Source organism: Phacochoerus africanus, chromosome 4, assembly GCF_016906955.1.
Source record: "Phacochoerus africanus isolate WHEZ1 chromosome 4, ROS_Pafr_v1, whole genome shotgun sequence".
NCBI classification, from domain to species: Eukaryota; Metazoa; Chordata; class Mammalia; order Artiodactyla; family Suidae; genus Phacochoerus; species Phacochoerus africanus.
Genome location: NC_062547.1, coordinates 61728578 through 61747010, shown reverse-complemented (window position 1 = coordinate 61747010; position 18433 = coordinate 61728578). Strand labels below are relative to the sequence as shown.

General features: G+C 49.9%; 1 protein-coding gene across 10 annotated transcripts in view; it reads left to right on the top strand.

The window, feature by feature from the left end:
- Window positions 1–18433, top strand: part of MYO9B (myosin IXB) — a 111731-nt gene that overhangs the window by 42351 nt on the left and 50947 nt on the right. For all 10 annotated transcript variants that reach the window (XM_047776679.1, XM_047776674.1, XM_047776678.1 and 7 more), the window contains exon 3: window positions 12936–13030. In XM_047776679.1, coding sequence (XP_047632635.1) covers window positions 12936–13030 — 95 coding nt within the window. The remainder of the gene's footprint in view (window positions 1–12935; window positions 13031–18433) is intronic.

Sequence of the window (18433 nt, the reverse complement as noted above, 5' to 3'; positions counted from 1 at the left end):
GCTGGCAGCTACAGCTCTGATTCAACTCCTAGCCTGGAACATCCATATGCTGTGGAAGCAGCCCAAGGAATGGCAAAAAGACAAAAAAATAAAAAATAAAAATCAGTGACCAGAAACAGTGATTCTCTATATTTTCAGAATCCATTGGATATATTTAAAGCAGTAATGAGGGGACAATTCATAGCCATAAACACTTTATGTCCATAAATAGGAATGTAAGTGATTTCCCAACTCAAAAACCTGAGAACAAAAAAAAAAAAAAAAAAATTTAAGGAGTTCCTGTCATGGCTCAGTGGTTAACAAATCCGACTAGGAACCATGAGGTTGAGGGTTCGATCCGTGGCCTTGCTCAGTGGGTTAAGGATCCGGCGTTGCCGTGAGCTGTGGTGTAGTTGCAGATGCAGCTTGGATCTGGCGTTGCTGTGGCTGTGGTGTAGGCGGGTGGCTATAGCGCCAATTAGACCCCCTAGCCTGGCAACATCCATATGCCGAGGGAGCGGCCCTAGAAAAGACCAAACAAAAACAAAAAACCTGAGAAAAAGAACTGACCCCAGAGAGAATGATTTGGATGTCAAATGGATAAGATGAGCCCTCAGGGATCTTGATGAATTTCTCAACTTTTTTTTTTTTTTTTTGGTCTTTTTAGCTATTTCTAAATAGGGCCGCTCCTGCGGCATATGGAGGTTCCCAGGCTAGGGGTCAAATCGGAGCTGTAGCCACCGGCCTACGCCAGAGCCACAGCAACGCGGGATCTGAGCCGCGTCTGCAACCTACACCACAGCTCACAGCAACGCCAGATCCTTAACCCACTGAGCAAGGCCAGGGATAGACCCCACAACCTCATGGTTCCTAGTTGGATTCGTTAACCACTGCGCCACGACGGGAACTCCTTCTCAACTATTTTTAGTATAGGAAGAACTAAGCAATACCCTTGCCTATCAAAGCTTAATCTGTTCTTAAAATCTTTCTGTGATCTAGCACATGGTTTCATTTATAACCTAAACCAAAATTCAGTGAGATAGGAGTTACAAGAACTTGTTTCATATTTCGTTTCTTTTTTTTTTTTTTGCTTTTTTAGGGCCGCACCCACAGCATATAGAGGTTCCCAAGCCAGGGGTCGAATCAGAGCTACAGCTGCCAGCCTACACCACAACCACAGCAACTCGGGATCCAAGCCTCGTCTTTGACCTACACCGCAGCTCATGGCAACACCAGATCCTTAACCCACTGCACAAGACCAGGGATCAAACCTGCAACCTCGTGGTTCCTAGTCAGATTCATTTCCACTGCACCATGATGGAATTCCCTCTTTTTTCTTTTTTTTTTCTAAGATTCTATCACCCCACGTCCCCACTATCCCCTCCAAGGCAGTTTGCTGTAAAACTTCAGCCCTTGTTAGGAATCTGTCCATTTCAAAGGGCTTCTTCCTGGCCCCAGAAGCCTTTGCTATATTTTCAGCGTTTCTCTCCACATCTGTGACTGACAATCAGTGCCCTTCCAGATAAGAGTCACAGATCCTGTTGAACCGAGATCATGGAGTTGGAATGAGAGTCATTGTCCATCAGCACTCGGCTCTCTATACATCCCCGCCTGCCATCCATCCATCCACCCATCCATCCAGCAGCTGGATGGAGAGAGCCTGCTGGGTGTCCCAAGCCCCATGGGCAACAGGAAGAGAAAAGAATCCAAGCTGAGGCTGGATTCAGCCAAGTCCTGAAAAGCCTCCACTTCTTCATCTGTGAGTTGGGAAGCCATGAGGTTGGGGTTGATTCCTCCACTTCCTGCCCCACACCCTCAGGCCCAGTGAGCCTGCACCTGTAACTAAATGGCCTGGCAGGGGGTCAGGGATCCCATCTCCTGCCCCAGAGTCACTGTCATTATCTCCACCCCCTTCTCATCCTCATCCTTGTCCTCAACCTTCCTGGATGCAGCACCTTCTTCCAACCTCACTGCTCCTTCCGGCTGTTCCCTGCACATCAGCTCTGTGGAAATTGCATCAGCCAGGCTTCTCCCTTCCCCACCTCCCACCGCCTCTGCTCCGAACTCCCAGGAAGCAGGCTTCTCTGTCTCTCCAACCATTCCCTCCAGGCCTGTGACTCTGCTGGCTTATTTTTCCTCCATGCTTCCTGGTACTGCTTCTCGCATCCCTGCTGCATCTTGGAGGGAGACCAGTCAACCCAGGTGACAGTCACCCCCTCTCATGCTCACGCATCACATTTCTGAATGTCAGAGCCTTCTCCTGGACCCTGTAGGGAGGAGGGGACATTTAACTAAGAGCCCCTAGAACAGTGGCTGGCACACCTTTCCCGTAAAGGGCCTAAGGGTCAGTATTTTCAGTTCTGCTGGGCCAGCCTCCATCACCACAATTCAACTCTGCCATGGTCTGAAAGCAGACATAGACCATTCATAAACAGACATGGCTATGTGCCAACAGAACTTTATTCCTGGACGCTGAAAGTTGAATTTTGGGAGTTCCTGTCATGGCTCAGTAGAAACAAAGCTGACTAGTATCCATGAGGATGCAGGTTCAATCCCTGGCCTCTCTCAGTGGGTTAGGGATCCGGTGTTGCCATGAGCTGTGCTGTAGGTCAAAGACATGGCTCAGATCCCATGTTGCTGTGGCTGTGGTGTAGACCGGTGGCTAGAGCTCTGAATCGACCCCCAGCTTGGGAAACTCCATATGCTGCCATTAAAAAAAAAAGAAAGAAAGAAAGTTGGATTTCGTATCATTATCATGTGTCATGAAATATTCTTTTTTTTTTTCTTTTTTTTTAAGGTCCGTACCAGCAGCATTTGGGAATCCAGGGCCAGGGATTGACTCCGAGCCATAGCTGCAGCAACGCCAGATCCTTTAACCCACTGTGCTGGGCCAGAGATTGAACTTGTGCCTCCGCAGCACCTGAGCCTCTGCAGTCTGATTCTTAACCCACTGTGCCACAGTGGCAACTCCTGATTATTTTTTCAAGTGTTCAAAAATGTGACCACTGGAGTTCCCTGTTGGCCTAGCAGTTAAGGACCCAGCATTGTCATTGCTGTGGTGCTCGTTCAATCCCTGGCCCAGGAACTTCTGCATGCCATGGGTGCAGCAAAAACAAAACCAAAACATGCGATGACCCTTCTTACCTCAAAGACCACACATAAACAGGTGGCTGGCTGCAATTTGCTGACCCCAGCAGAGGTCAAAATCTAAGCCCCAACCCCTGTCCCACCTCGGGCATCAAGTAGGTGCCCTCCCCATGGCCACGTCCTTTAGTGTACAGATCTCCCATGGCCACTTCATGCTGGACCAGCAGAGTTGATTCGTTGCAGTGGAGCCCAAAATATTTATTTGCTGGCCTTTCGCAGAACAAGTGAACCCCTGGTTCACACAGTCTCATTTCGTCCTGAAACAACCCGAGAAGGCAGGGGGTTGCCCCCTCATTTTACAGGAGCGGAACTTGAAACTCAAGCAGCCAACAAATGTGTCCTTCTTGGCACAGCCCCCCCTCCACCTAAGGCCATGAGGACCCACTGGAATCCCCTGCCGATGCAGGGCACCTCCAGAAATAGCCCTCCACCCCCACACACACCCAGGGGTTGTTTTCTTGGCATTTCCACCCAGGAAAGTCCCAGCCTGAGTGTATGCCCTGGGGCTGTTTGCACAGCAGACACAGAAGAGCCAACCTTCCTGGGCTCCTCGCCCTGCGGGTCTGACAGTCACCTGTGTCCCCAGTTGGACATGATCCGAGCATAACCTGAGTGCTGTTGCATTTAGAAAGGTACGCCTGGAACTTGGAGAGCACTTGGGGAAAATAAATAAATAACTTGGGTTCCCAGAAGTGGAGACGTCGGGTGTCACTTTCTCCACCCCCACCCATGGCTGGAACCAGGGGACTCCTGCAGGCTGGCGGTTGGAGGCAGCCTCTTTCAGCCCCATCTTTAGGCTTGATGGTGGCCTCATATTTGCTGGTGTTCTTTTACCCATCACTTCCTCTCTTGGCAATACCAGTCACTCTATCTTGGTGGCTTGGCCTTGAGACACAAGAGATTCGGAAGTTTTATACGGCGTGGCTTGTGGTCCTGTACAGGGAACAGAGGCTCTGCCCAGACATGATATGGCAGGGGGAGGGGCTGCATCAAGGTCATGAGAGGCAGGCAGTGGGCAGCCCACCCTGCCTGGGCAGGTTGGGGAGACTTGCAGATATGGTCATCTCTAAGCCAGAGCCAAGGTGGATGAGTGGAGCATCCTGGTTGGAGCCCCACCAGGGACGGGGGGTGTCTCAGGCCAGAATGGTGTCAAGCACACAGCAGCCGACCAATAAATTGTTGTCAAGGGAATGAATGAAATTATATGTATATACTACTCAGCCATACAAAAGAGCAAAATAATACCATTTGCAGCAACATGGATGGAACTAGAGACTAGAAGTCAGTCAGAGAGAGAAAGACAAATACTATGTGATATCACTTATATCTGGAATCTAATATATTGCACAAATGAACCTATAAGAACAGACTTGTAGTTGCCAAGGGGAAGGGAGAGGGATTGGGATGGATTGGGAGTTTGGGGTTAGTAGATGCAAACCATTGCATTTGGAGTGGATAAGCAATGAGATCCTGCTGTATAGCACAGGGAACTATATCTAATCACTTGTGATGGAACATGGAGAATAATGTGAGAAAAAGAGTGTGTGTGTATATCTGTACAGCAGAACATTGTAAATCAACAATACTAAAAAAAAAAAAAAAAAATTCTTTTAGAAAATAAATCACATGTGCAAAAGCACCATCAACACTTGGGAAGGGAGGTCCCTGTGGCTAGACCAGGAAGACAGAGAAGGGCAACCCCACAACCAAGACGAAGTTTCCCCTGTAAGCGACTTAGCGACCAAGGACAGCTGCAGTGTTACCTGGGGGCAGTGGAATTATCCCAGTTCAGGCGACCTCCGCCTGGCCAGAAGGACCACCGCCCTCTAAGCTGAGGCTGGGGGTCTTTTCTCCCAGGGAACCCCGACTCCGGGCTCACCTGTCAACACAGGAGACGGGCAAGCTTGCTTGCCTTGGTGAGCTCACTCCACGGGGTTTTGGGTTTTGCCATCTGAAAACAAAACACTATTTGCCTAACTCAATCTGTCTCTAGATTGTCCAATTTCTGTGTGGGATGCGCAAAAGCCCAGGTGTGAATTCAGGGCTCCGGAATCTGCCTGCCTAGCTGCCAGGCCCCTGGGTGAAATGCTTCTGGCCAGGGTGGGCACACACCCAGAAAGTCCCAGGCCCGTTTGCCTGGCTCTCAGTGCTGAGAACCAGTCTGGACCAGAGACTGAGGGATGACAGGCAAGGTGTGGGCTAGAAGCAGGGCTTTCAACCCAGGGTCATGTCAACCACCTGCTTTTAGACCTTGAGGAGGTCAGCTGACCTCTCTGCACCTGTTCTCTCATCTGAAATGGGGAAGACAGGTCTGTCCCTTAGATGAATTTGAGCAAAAGAAAGAGTCACAAGGGAGTTCCCATTGTGGCTCAGCAGGTTAAGGACTTGATGAGGATTCAGGTTTGATCCTTGGCCTCGATTAGTGGGTTAAGGATCCAGCATTGCTGCAAGCTGTGGTGTAGGTCACAGATGCAGCTTGGATCTGGTGTTGCTGTGGCTGTGGCGTAGGCCACAGCTGCAGCTCTGATTCCACCCCTATCCTGAGAACTTCCATATGCCACAGGTATAACTGTAAAAAGAAAAAAAAAAAGAGTCACAAGCCTGCAGCCTGGCACGGGGCTGGCACACACCACAGGTCATTCTTTGATGTTATATCACCTTTCCTCCTAAAATAATTACGGTGCATCCAACAGAGAAAAGAGCCATCCTGTTAGATAGAAAATACACCTTTTAACTACTTCTGACTAAGTAGGCTGCTCAACCAAGAATGACTTTGATTTAAAAAACCATTTTCAAGGATTTCCCATTGTGACTCAGCGGGTTAAGAACCCAACAGTGTCCATAAGTATGTGGGTTCGATCCCTGGCCTTGCTAAATGGGTTAGGGATCTGGCGTTGCTGCAAGCTGTGGTGTAGATTGCAGACATGGCTTGAATCCCAAGTTGCTGTGGCTGTGGTGTAGGCCCACAGCCACAGCTCTGATTCGATCCCTACCTAGCCTGAGAACTTCCATATGCTGCAGCTGTGGCCCTAAAAATAAAAGGAAAAAAAAAATCTTTTGCAGGGAGTTCCCTGTTGGCTCAGCAGGTTAAAGACCTGGTGTTGGAGTTCCCATCGTGGCACAAAGGAAACAAATACAACTAGGAACCATGAGGTTGAGGGTTCAATCCCTGGCCTGGCTCAGTGGGTTAAGGACCCGGCATTGCCATGAGCTGTGGTGTAGATCGCAGATGTGGCTCGGATCTGGCGTTGCTGTGGCTGTGGCGAAGGCCGGTGGCTACAGCTCCGATTCGACCCCTAGCCTGGGAACCTCCATATACTGCGGGTGTGGCCCTAAAAAGACAAACAAACAAAAAAGACCTGGTGTTGTCACTCCTGTGTCACAGGTTCAGTCTCTGGTCAGGGAACTTTTGCAGGCCACAGGTGTGGCCAAGAAAATTTTAAAAGGTAAAAGAAAGAACTTTTTGTGTGTGTGTCTTTTTAGGGCTGCACCTGCGACATATGGAAGTTCCCAGGCTAGGGGTAGAATCGGAGCTGTTACAGCAACGCCAGATCCAAGCCACATCTGCAACCTAAGACACAGCTGATGGCAATGCCAGATTGCTGACCCACTGAGCAATGCCAGGGATCGAACCTGCATCTTCATGGGTAATAGTCAGATTTGTTTCCGCTGAGTCAGGACGGTAACTCCAGAAAAAACTTTTTTCAGTCTCCCAAAAGAAGAACCTCAAAGGCAGGGGCAATTGGAAGAGAGCCAGACATCCCTCAGTGCTCTTGGCATCTTTGGCAGAGTGGGGGAGCCACCTGGGGGTATCAGAAGAGGAAAGTGCTTCTTCTTTGTTCATTTTACCTAGAAACCATAACTGGGGGCGGAGGTGAATTATAGGGTCATCTCTTTATGGTTTTTTCCTTTTGCTGGGTAAACTTGTAGTGTGGCTCTGTATCTTTTTTTCCAAAGCATGTAACTTGTGTTAGAAACATGTCTTTTATATCAAAAAAAAAAAAAAAAAAAGGCAGGAGGAACATTTCTGAGCAAGCCAGAGGCCCTTCCCAAATAGCGCTTTGCCAGGGCTGTGGCTTTTCTGTGTGTGATGAGAAGACAGCACGAGCACGTGGCCTCCCCGCCCCAGTGCCAGATCACATCACACCGCTGCTGGCACCAGTGTCCCACTTCCTCCTCTCCCATCCATCCTCAGCCCCACATGACCCACCAGCCACACCAGCCACCCTGGAGCTTGGAGGCCACACACACCCCTGGCTACACAATAGCTCTCCTCGCTTCGCTTCAAGCGCCAGGCCAGCATTTCCTTTCCTCTGACGGACAGACGTATAATAGCACCAACCGGATATTTTTAGATCAGCTTTGAAAAGTCTCAGTGTGTGGAGACCGCATACCAGACGCATGAGGTCACTGGGCCCCCGCGCTGGTAATCGCAGAACCAGAGAGCTGGTGGGCTCTCACATCCCAAAGACATTCCCTCTTGTCCCCAGGATCCCAGGCCTGGCTATTGCTTTAGAAATCGCCACAGCGGCTTGTCCTGAATTCGGAAGGAACTGCTATGGTTCTTCCGGATGTGAACATGCATTTCTGGGGTGTCTCCACGGCAGGCCTGGAACCCCAGGCACTTCAAGGACTGAGCACTGGCCCCTGGAGAGAGCCCGCATTGGGTGGGACGTCCCTTCGCCATCTGTTTGTAGTTAGGACAGCCAGGACGTCACATGCTCGTTTGTGGGTGCTCCTTTTATCACAGAGCAGTCCTGCCCTCGGCTCAGCCATCACCCTGCAGGATCTGGAAGGAAAGGAGGAGACAGATCTGCTGTCTGCTTTTCCCAGTGCAGCAGCTCAAGAGCCAGAAGCTAGCTTCACCCCAGAAGCTAAAACTAGCAAAAGTAGGAGATTAAACCTGAAAGGAGTTCCCGTTGTGGCTCAGTGGGTTAAGGATCTAGTGTTGCCTCATGCTGCAGCGTAGGTTGCAGATATGGCTGGGATCTGGCCTTGCTGTGGCTGTGGTGTAGGCCTCAGCTGCAGCTCCGATTCAGCCCCTAGCCCAGGAACTTCCATATGCCACAGGTACGGCCATAAAAAGAAAAAGGAAACCTGGAAAGACAGTTTTCTTCCCCCAGTGTACCCCTCAGTGCCTGCAACTCACATGGGGGCCCTCATTATAGGAGGGGGCCTGAGACCACCCAACCCTGCAAATCCCTCTTACCCCTGTCTGTACATTAGCAGAGCTTCTCAACCCTGGCAATTTGGCTATCACTGGGGACATTTGGGGTTGTCAGAGATGCCACTGGCATCTGGTGTGTTGAGGCCAGGGATGCTGCTCAAAACCCTGCAGTGCCAAGAACGGCCCCTCCCCAGAGATTGATCCGACCCCAAGTGGCAGCTGTGCTGAGGCCGGGAACCCTGCACCAGGTTCCCCAGACACTTGGGAGAACAGGGCAGACCGAGGCCCAGCCCCCAGCAGCTGGCCAGTATCTCAGTCACACCAGGTCCTGGTGAAGATGAAGGAGTGTGGGCTCAAGTCTGGGTTCTGTCTCCATAAGGCCATGTGGAGACACCGCACCCCGCTCCCCCCCCCCCCGGAATGTACGCCCTTTTGCAGTTGGGCCGGGTTGCCTCTCCGAGGCCTCCTCTTCTTGGCAATTTGGTAATTCGTTCAGATTTTACAGTGAGGCCCATTTCTGGCATTTGGAGCCTCAGGGGCAGCAGAGCAGGAAGTCACTCATCCTATGACCTGATCAGCAGGGAGCATGAGCAACGCGTGGGCCCAAGCAGGGCCACTGCCCTGATCTTGAGCCCTTGCTAAGTGGAGCCATTTTCTGAAAGTATCCCAGGCCTGCCAGCAGGCCCTTTGTTCATGGGGCTTTGATGGGGCTTCTGCCTTCAAGAGGTCACACCAGAAGCTCTGATCAGTGATCTACCCACACCCGTCCCCCCTGCTGAATAAGGGCTTCAAGAAAACCCCGGCTCCTCTAATCTCTCTCGTCCTGACTCCCCTGAGAGCCTGGCCACCTCTCTCCACCCAGCCCTTGTCCCCCACCCCAACAGACCCACAGACACACACACACACATCCCGCAGCAGACCTTGGCAATGGCCTTCCCACCTCCTCCCAGCTGCAGCCTCCTTCCTCCCAGCCCTCCCTGTATGGCTCAGCCTCCTCAAACAAGCACATCAAAACAACACAGCCTAGAGTTCCCGTTGTGGCTCAGTGGGTTACGAACCCAACTAGCATCCATCAGGATGCAGGTTCAATCCCTGGCCTCATTCAGTGGGTTAAGTATCTGGCGTTGCCACAAGCTGTGGATAGGTTGCAAACATGGCTCAGATCCAGCGTTGCTGTGGCATAGACCAGCAACTACTTCTCCAATTCAACCCCTAGCCTGGCAACTAGCATATGCCATAGGTGTAGCCCTGAAAAGCAAAACAAATAAGCAAACAAACAAAACATGAGCCTGACACCCTTTTCGATGCTGCTAGGCTTCCCTTTCCACGTGTGACTTTTCACCCTGCCATGCCATCTCTGCCTGTCCCCTCATTGCCCAGCCTCACCACTGGCCTGCTACTCCCCAACACAGGGAACCCCACTCCCTGGGCACCTTTCCAACCCTAAGTTCCCCCAAGGCACCACTGCACGTTCTCCCTGTCTGGGTACCACATGGGAATCGGGGAATCCCAGGAACTGGGAAGCAGGCAGAGGGTGTTCCCTGTCATAATCTGGATGGTGACCCCAGGGGGGACCCCATCAAGCCATAGGCTCTGCGCACTACATGGACATTCCTCTGGGTATTGGGAATGAAACCCTACTTCACACCACAACATGGACAAACCCCAAAAACATCATGTCGAGTGAAAGAAGCCAGACATGAAAGGCTGCCTAGTGTGTGCCTCCACTTCTGTGAGACGTCTAGGGCAGGCAAATCCACAGAGACAGAAAGCAGAAGAGTGGTTGCCAGGGGCTGGGGAGTGGCTGCTCATGGGGCTGGGGCTTCCTTTGGGGGGATGGAGATGTTCCGGCACTGGATAGAGGTGATGGTTGCACAGCGTTGTGAATGCACTCAATGCCACTGAGTTGTTCATTTTAAAATGCTTGGGTTTAAAGTTCCCATCGTGGCTCAGCAGTAACGAACCCAGCTGATATCCGTGAGGATGCGGGTTCCATCCCTGGCCTCACTCAGTGGGTTAAGGAATCCGGTGTTGCCGTGAGCTGTGGTGTAGGTTGAAGATGCAGCTCAGACCCCCCTGTTGCTGTGGCTGTGGTGTAGGCTGGCAGGTGCAGCTCCGAGTCAACCCCTAGCCTGGGAACTTCCATATGTCTCGGGCGCAGCCCTAAGAAGACAAGATAAAATAAAATGCTTGGTTTTATGTTATGCCCATATTAGTCCAATTTTTTAAAATCTGGCTGTGAACCAACTTGTCATCCCATGGAATTGTAAGACCCTTTCCAGGATGGGACCTGTCCCCAGGCTGGTGCCTGGCCTGGAGCCTGGAGCCCGTGTCAACCAAAGGGCCTTGCAAACTCTTGGCAAGTAAATACTGTGGATACTAAATACTTTCAGCTTTACGGGCCAGACAGGCTCTGTCACAGCCACCCTGCCGTCACAGCACAAAAGCCATCATGGCCGATCAGTAAATGAACAGGCCTGGCTGTGTGCCAATACACTTCATTTACGGACACTGAAACGTGAATAGAATTTTCACATGTCAGGAAATATTACTTTTCTTGGGGTTGTTTTCTTGTAAAAAACCATTTACAAATGTGAAAACCACTCTGGGCTCACGGGCAGTAGAAAAACATGTAGTGGACTGGATCTGGCCCACAGGCTGGGGTTTGCTCCATGAAAACAGTTATTACTGAAAAACAGTTCCTACAATTGACATTGCTAACGTCCAAGACTTAAAACTCGAGCCCCTCCCACAACCCACATACAAAGATAAAGAATCAGTCCACGATTGTTCATTAGGTTGGCAGCAGAGGGACAGAAGGAAATATAAAGCGAGGTATATCTGCAGATGTGCTCCTATTTATATTTTGATGGAAACCATTAATGTGTGTACGTTTCTTTTGGCTGTGCTATAAGAATACATTGTTAAGTAATTCAGTACAGCATTACCTCCTTCCTAATACCTTAATAGTTTAGATTCCATAATGAATCCTCAAAGAAGCATTATACTTTGTATACTCTGTGGCTTTTTGTTGTTTGGTTCGGTTTTTTTATGGCCACACCCACCACATATGGATATTCCTGGGCCAGGGATTGAAGCCAAGCTGCAACTGCAACCTACACAGCAGCTGTGGCAACACCAGATCCTTTAACCCACTGCACCAGGCAGGGATTGAACCTGTGCCTCTGAAGCAACCTGAGCCACTGCAGTGAGATTCTTTTTCTTTTTCTTTTTTTTTTTGTCTTTTTGCCATTTCTAGGGCTGCTTCTGCGGCATATGGAGGTTCCCAGGCTAGGGATCTAATCGGAGCTGTAGCCACCGGCCTACACCAGAGCCGCAACAACTCGGGATCCGAGCCGCATCTGCAACCTACACCACAGCTCACGGCAACGCCGGATCCCCAACCCACTGAGCAAGGCCAGGGATCCAACCTGCAACCTCATAGTTCCTAGTTGGATTCGTTAACCACTGAGCCATGACGGGAACTCCTGCAGTGAGATTCTTAACCCACTTTGCCACATCAGGAACTCCAGGAATGTAGGGGTTTTTGGGGGGTTTTTGTTTTGTTTGTTTTTTTTTTTTTTTTTTTGCTTTTTAAGGCTGCACCCGTGGCATGTGGAAGTTCCCAGTCTAGGGCTCTAATCAGAGCTGTAGCTGCCAGCCTACGCCACAGCCACAGCAACGTCAGATCCGAGCCACATCTGGGACCTACACACCACAGCTCGCGGCAACACCGGATCCTTAACTCACTGAGCGAGGCCAGGGATTGAACCCACAACCTCATGGTTCCTAGTCAGATTCGTTTCCGCTGAGCCATAACAGGAACTCCCAAGAATGTAATATTTTAATCATAACTCTGCCAGTATCTTTATCTGGGGACCCGCTGCTATTTTTGTCTTTTATGAAATTTTTGTCACCAAAAAAGGCAGGATTACATTTTTTCCCTTCCCTATTGAGTTTGTATAGTTATTCTTAGTTATCAAAATAAATTACTCATATTGCTTTGAGACTTTGAAATGGTAAATATTCATGATGCATGAAAAAGCATGACAGGTAACTGTATGATCTTAATTACATAAAAATGGATACTTCATTGTGTAGATACACAAACGAGACCTATAAACTGCTTGTGATTTTCGATAACTTTTTTTTTGCTTCCTATTTGCTTGTGTTTTTTGGTTTCCTATTATACATGTTAGCTTGGAAAGCTTAGAAATGAATGTTGCTTCAGAGTTCCCGTGGTGGCTCAGCAGTAACGAACCCAGCTAGTATCCATGAGGATACATGTTCGATCCCTGGCCTTGCTCAGTGGGTTAAGGATCCAGCATTGCTACACCTGTGGCATAAGTCCCAGCTCCAGCTCAGATTCAGTCCCCTGGCCCGGGAACTTCCAAATGCCACAAGTGCAGCTGAAAAAGAAACAAACAAAAAAAAAAGCTTAAAAAAAAAAAGTAAGTACATTGGATGCGCTACCTACCTTTGTATTTTCTGGGTCTCACCTAGAGTCACTTGAGTGGACTTCCAGGCAAGCCAGGGTCCCCAATACCCAGAGGGATCCCCACCCCCACCCCAAAGCTCCAGGCTAAGGCCTCTAGAAATTCCATCCCCACAATCTGAAAACCTACTTTTGTTTTCCTCACAGGCCTTCGGAAATGCTAAAACAGCCCACAACAACAATTCTAGCCGATTTGGGAAATTCATCCAGGTCAACTATCTGGAGAGTGGCATCGTAAGAGGGTGAGTTGTCAGCCGCCCACCCTGCACACTCCGCCCTCAGTCTAGGGTTCTGAACTTCCCTGCAGCGTGGAGCCAGGACTGAGCCAGCAGGGAGCTGGGTGCTGAAACCATGGCCTTGCAGGCACTAGTGAATTGTACAGGGAAGCAAGTGTACTTTTCAGCCATTGATGTGAAAGTGTGAGGTGGGAAGAGTCACTGGGAAAGGGGCAGCACCTTGGAAATCAACCCTACCTACCCAAGGCATCCCTTGGGGCACTGACCGTAGGCCCAGGGACCCACGGAGTAAGTACAGTGAGCATGGCATCATGGTCCTGACATGGTGGGGTTTGCAAAGGGCAGGCAAGGGTACACCAACCTATTTCCTGGTCTTGATGTTTCTAATTCAGTGGGTCTAGGGATGCCACAAGGAGAGTTGATGTAGACTCTGGCATTTGACAGAAGTGCCCCTTTAGTCAAAAGGAGATATGATGCCAGGTAGCAAAGTGAGGAAGTTGTCTGGGGAAGTACTAAAATGAGGTGTTGTGTGGAAAGGAGGGAGGATAGATACATTGATGGATGGATGGATTTGTGGGTGGGTAAGTGAATTCATTCATGGATGGATGGATGGATAGATGGTTGGGTAGATTCATGAATGGGTGGATGGATGGATTCATGGATGGGTGGAAGGATGGATTCATGGATAGGTGGATGAATGGGTAGATTCATGAATAAGTGGATGGAATCATTGGTACATAGGTAGATTCATGAGTGGATAGATTGGTACGTTGATGGATTCAGATGGATAGATGGATGAGTGGGTGGGTATATGGGTAGGTGGTAACTAGATTGTGAAGTGGCTGCTGGTGGAAGTTAAAACAGATCAGCATTTTGTGCCAGAAATGTGAGTTCCTTAGGTGGGGTCACAGTCACATCAACTAAATGTGTAGCATTGAAATTGTGTTCATTTTAACTCTGTGCAGCGGTCCTGCTTATGAAAATATCTGGCAGCTTTATACAGTTAATTAATGTTAAAAGGAATTAGCTATTTTATCATAGTATTTAAGTTGAAATGTCATTTCAGAATTCAGTTCAGTAGGGGTTTTTTTAATGTATATTCTGGGTAGTTTCAGTTCGTTTTAAAATATGTAATTGTGATTTAGTACCGCAGTGCTGAGGAATTTTTTTTTTTTTTTTTTTTGTCATTTTGCTATTTCTTTGGGCCGCTCCCGAGGCATATGGAGGTTCCCAGGTTAGGGATCTAATCGGAGCTGTAGCCACTGGCCTACGCCAGAGCCACAGCAACGCGGGATCCAAGCCACATCTGCAACCTACACCATAGCTCACGGCAACGCCGGATCGTTAACCCACTGAGCAAGGGCAGGGACCGAACCCGCAACCTCATGGTTCCTAGTCAGATTCGTTAACCACTGCGCCACGACGGGAACTCCAGGAAATTTTTTTTAAAGGCTGCACTCGCAGCATATGGAAGTTCCCAGGCTGGGGGTCAAATCGAAGCTACAACTGCTCGCCTATGCCACAGCCACAGCAACACCCGATCCTTAACCCACTGAGCGAGGCCGGGGATTGAACCTGCATCCTCATGGATACTAGTCAGGTTCATAACCAATGATCCACAATGGGAACTACGGAAATTTTTTAATATGCAAAGATCTTATGAGCCGATAAAACTATTTCAAAGTGGGGGGAAAAAGTATTTCAGCACAGTCCATTGCCTGGTACTAGAAGGCACCCCTCGCCCTCTGCATCCTGGTGTGAGGGTCTGCAGTGACAGTGGGATTTGCAGAGGCTCCAGGTGATGCTCTGAGCAGCAGGATAAGAAGCCTTAAATGTTATATGTAGGAAGACCTGAGCAATAGGCCCCTGGAGGCCAAGAGAAGGCATTTGATGTTTCAGGAAAGGAGAGGTCCTCTAAGGGGATTGATTTCAAAATCCACCTAAACTTAGAGTTCCTGCTGTAGCTCAGCAGGTTAAGAACCCGACGGGTATCCATCAGGATACCAGTTCGATCCCTGGCCTGACTCAGTGACCTAGGGATCTGGCATTGCCATGAGCTGTGGTGTAGGTCCCGGACACAGCTTGGATCCCGTGTTGCTGTGGCTGTGGCATAGGCCTCCAGCTGCAGCTCCAATTCAGCCTCTAGCCTGGGAACTTCCATATGCTGCAAGTGCAGCACCCCAAAAAAAACAGGTCCACCTAAACCTGCCTGATGATCCTTTCAGTTGATGGTGTATATTTAAGACAAGAACAACAATGTTGTTTTCCCAAATCCTGCTGCCGCTGGCTTCTTACCCCCACCACACCTCCCCACCCCTCACCCCCCGCTGCCCAGACTGCAACAGCAGTCTGGCCCTCGATAAATGCCGCCTCTGCTCTGGCCTCTTAGCCCTCAGGGATACTTGGAAGCAGGCGGTTCTTCTCATGGCCTGAACCCCTCCAGGAATCATTGAGGGGTCTCTCCCCAAATACTGCTGGGCCCAGCTTGGCATATGCATGGGCGGAGCCACCCACCTGTTCCCACTTATCCTGCAAGTCTCAACCTTTCCTCCACATAGACCCTCACTCCTTATTTTATTTTATATATATATATGTATATATATATTATATATATTATATATATGTATATATATTAATATATATATGTGTATATATATATATTTTTTGCTTTTACTTTTTTTAGGGCCACACCCATGGCATATGGAAGTTCCCAGGCTAGGGGTCAAATCGGAGCTGTATCCGCTGGCCTACACCAGAGCCACAGCAACACCAGATCCAAGCCGCGTCTACAATCTATACCACAGCTCACGGCAGTGCCGGGTCCTCAACCCACTGAGCAAGGCCAGGGATCGAACCCACAACCTCCTGGTTGCTAGTCAGATTCGTTTCTGCTGCATCATGACGGGAACTCCATTATTATATCATTTTTTTGTTTTTGTTTTTTGCTTTTTAGGGCCACAAGTGCAGTATATGGAAGTTCCCAAGCTAGGGGTCGAATTGGAGCTGCAGCTGCCGGTCTACACCATAGTCACGGTAACACAGGATCCAAGCCGCATCTGCAACCTGCACCACAGCTCACAGCAGTGTCGGATCCTTAATCCACTGACCGAGGCCAGGGATGGACCCCACATCCTCATGGATTCTAGTCGAGTTTGTTACTGCTGGGCCACAATGGAAATTCTCCTCACTCCTTATTTTAAATTTATTTTAAATAGGGGTCGATATTTTGCCACATTGCAGAGGCTTGTGGGAGACGCCCAAAGTTATCTTACTGGGCAGACGACACAGAAACAGTTTCTGTAGTTTCAGGAGCTCCCTTAAGGGGAAGCAGAGACTCTGAGAGGCTGCCTCACATTTTCCCGAGTCCCGGGGCTGGCTCTTCGGTCCCCAGGCTGGATGCCAGAGCCGTCGCTGCCAGTGGGCACCACTCCCTAACTCCTCCACACAGCTCCCTCCTTTCTCTGGACTCTTTTTTGTGTTCTATGGCTTTTGAAACAATGTACCCCAAACTCAAAATAATAAGAGTTTATTCTCTCACGGTCCTGAAGGCCAGAATCCAAGTGTGTGGGCAGGGCTGGGCTCCGCCTCCAAGTAGGTCTTGGGGAGGATCCCTCCTGGGCTCTTCCAGCTTCTGGGGGCCCCAGGCATCCTTGGCTTGTGGCTGCATCACCCCAGTCTCTGCCTCTATCTTCACAGGGCCTTGTTCCCTGTGTCTCTCTGTGATCTTTTCTTCTGTCTTTTAGGACTCTTGGATTTTTTTTTTTTTTTTTTTGTGGCAGGGGGTGCTGCACCTGCAGCATATGGAAGTTCCCAAGTTAAGGGGCGAATTGGAGCTGCAGCTGAGGCCTGCGCCACGGGCACAGTAATGCCAGATCCAAGCCACGTCTGGGACCTATACCGCAGCTTGCAGCAGCACCAGACCCTTAACCCACTGAGAGAGGCCAGGGATTGAACCCACATCATCAGCAAGCTGGCAGGTTCTTAGCTGGCTGAGCCACAACAGGAACTCCCTTGTCCTTGGATTTAGGGCCCATTCAGACCATGGAGGAAGATCTCATCCCCAGATCCTTCACAATGAAGATCTGTTAAGATCTTCATTCACCATCACAGCCACACATTCCAGGTAGACTTATCTTCTGGGGTTTACCCTTCGACCCAGCACACCAGTGTGGCTGGCCCTCAGCTAGGTGGCCAGCCTGCCCTACCTGCCTCAGTTCCTGTCAGGCTCAGGGCTACTGGCCCTGGGGGACTGGATCTCGTAGGCCAGCTTCTAAGAGTCCTATCTGTGGCCTCAGATTCAGGAAAGGAAGTCCTGCCTCAGCCCTTGACCATGGCCTGCCCACACTCTGAGGAGGGTGGTGCACTTCCCGTCCAGCCGTGAGGAGCAGGCCCAGACCCAGTTCTGCTTTTGGGCCAGTGACACTTCTCAATGCCACTTCCCACCAAGGCCAAGGGTCAGGGGCAGTCCAAGCCTTCCCTCAGTTCCCCAATTTGCAAGACAACTTCCTGTGGGCTCAGAGGCTCAGGCTACCTCCCTCCTGTGGAGTCCCAGGCAGCATGTGGCCTTTCCCAATTTTTTTTATTTTTTCCTTTTTACGGCTGCACCTACAGCATATGGAAATTCCCAGGCTAGGGGTTCAATCAGATCTGCAGGGGCCAGCCACAGCCACAGCAAAGCTGGATCCGAGCCACATCTGTGACCTATGCCACAGCTTGAGGCAACACTAGATCCTTAACCCACTGAGTGTGGTTAGGGATCAAACCCACATCCTCATGGATACTGGTTGGGTTCTTAAACCTCTGAGCTACAACGGGAACTCCTCTCCCAATTTTTAGTACCTCATTCACCAATAGGAGTCACAGTGCCTGTCCCAGGGGCAGTTGGGGGGGAGGTTAAATCCAGGGCATTAAATCCCTGCAAAATAGTGCCTAGAAACTCACAGAATTCAAGGGAAGGGTTCTCCTGTTTGTTTGTTTTTAGGCAAGAAATAGATTTATTAAGATAGGACACTTGAGAGAAATGCAAGCAGGGAGGCACAGAAGCTCTGCCTCAAGGAAAGGTCGTGTCTCCATTATCACTGAGAGTGTGGTTGCAGGGGTGCCTTGTCCCTGCCCCAGCACCCACACAGCCTCATCTCCCCAACAGCCACACACCCAGGTCCATCTGGGGACTCAATCAACCTCAGATCATATAGGACTGCAGTATTTACTATTGAAAAAAATCCATAGGGAGTTCCCGTCGTGGCGCAGTGGCTAACTAATACGACTAGGAACCATGAGGTTGCAGGTTCCATCCCTGGCCTTGCTCAGTGGGTTAAGGATCCGGTGTTGCCGTGAGCTGTGGTGTAGGTCACAGACACGGCTCGGATCCCCCATCGCTGTGGCTGTGGCTCTGGCTCTGGCTAGGCC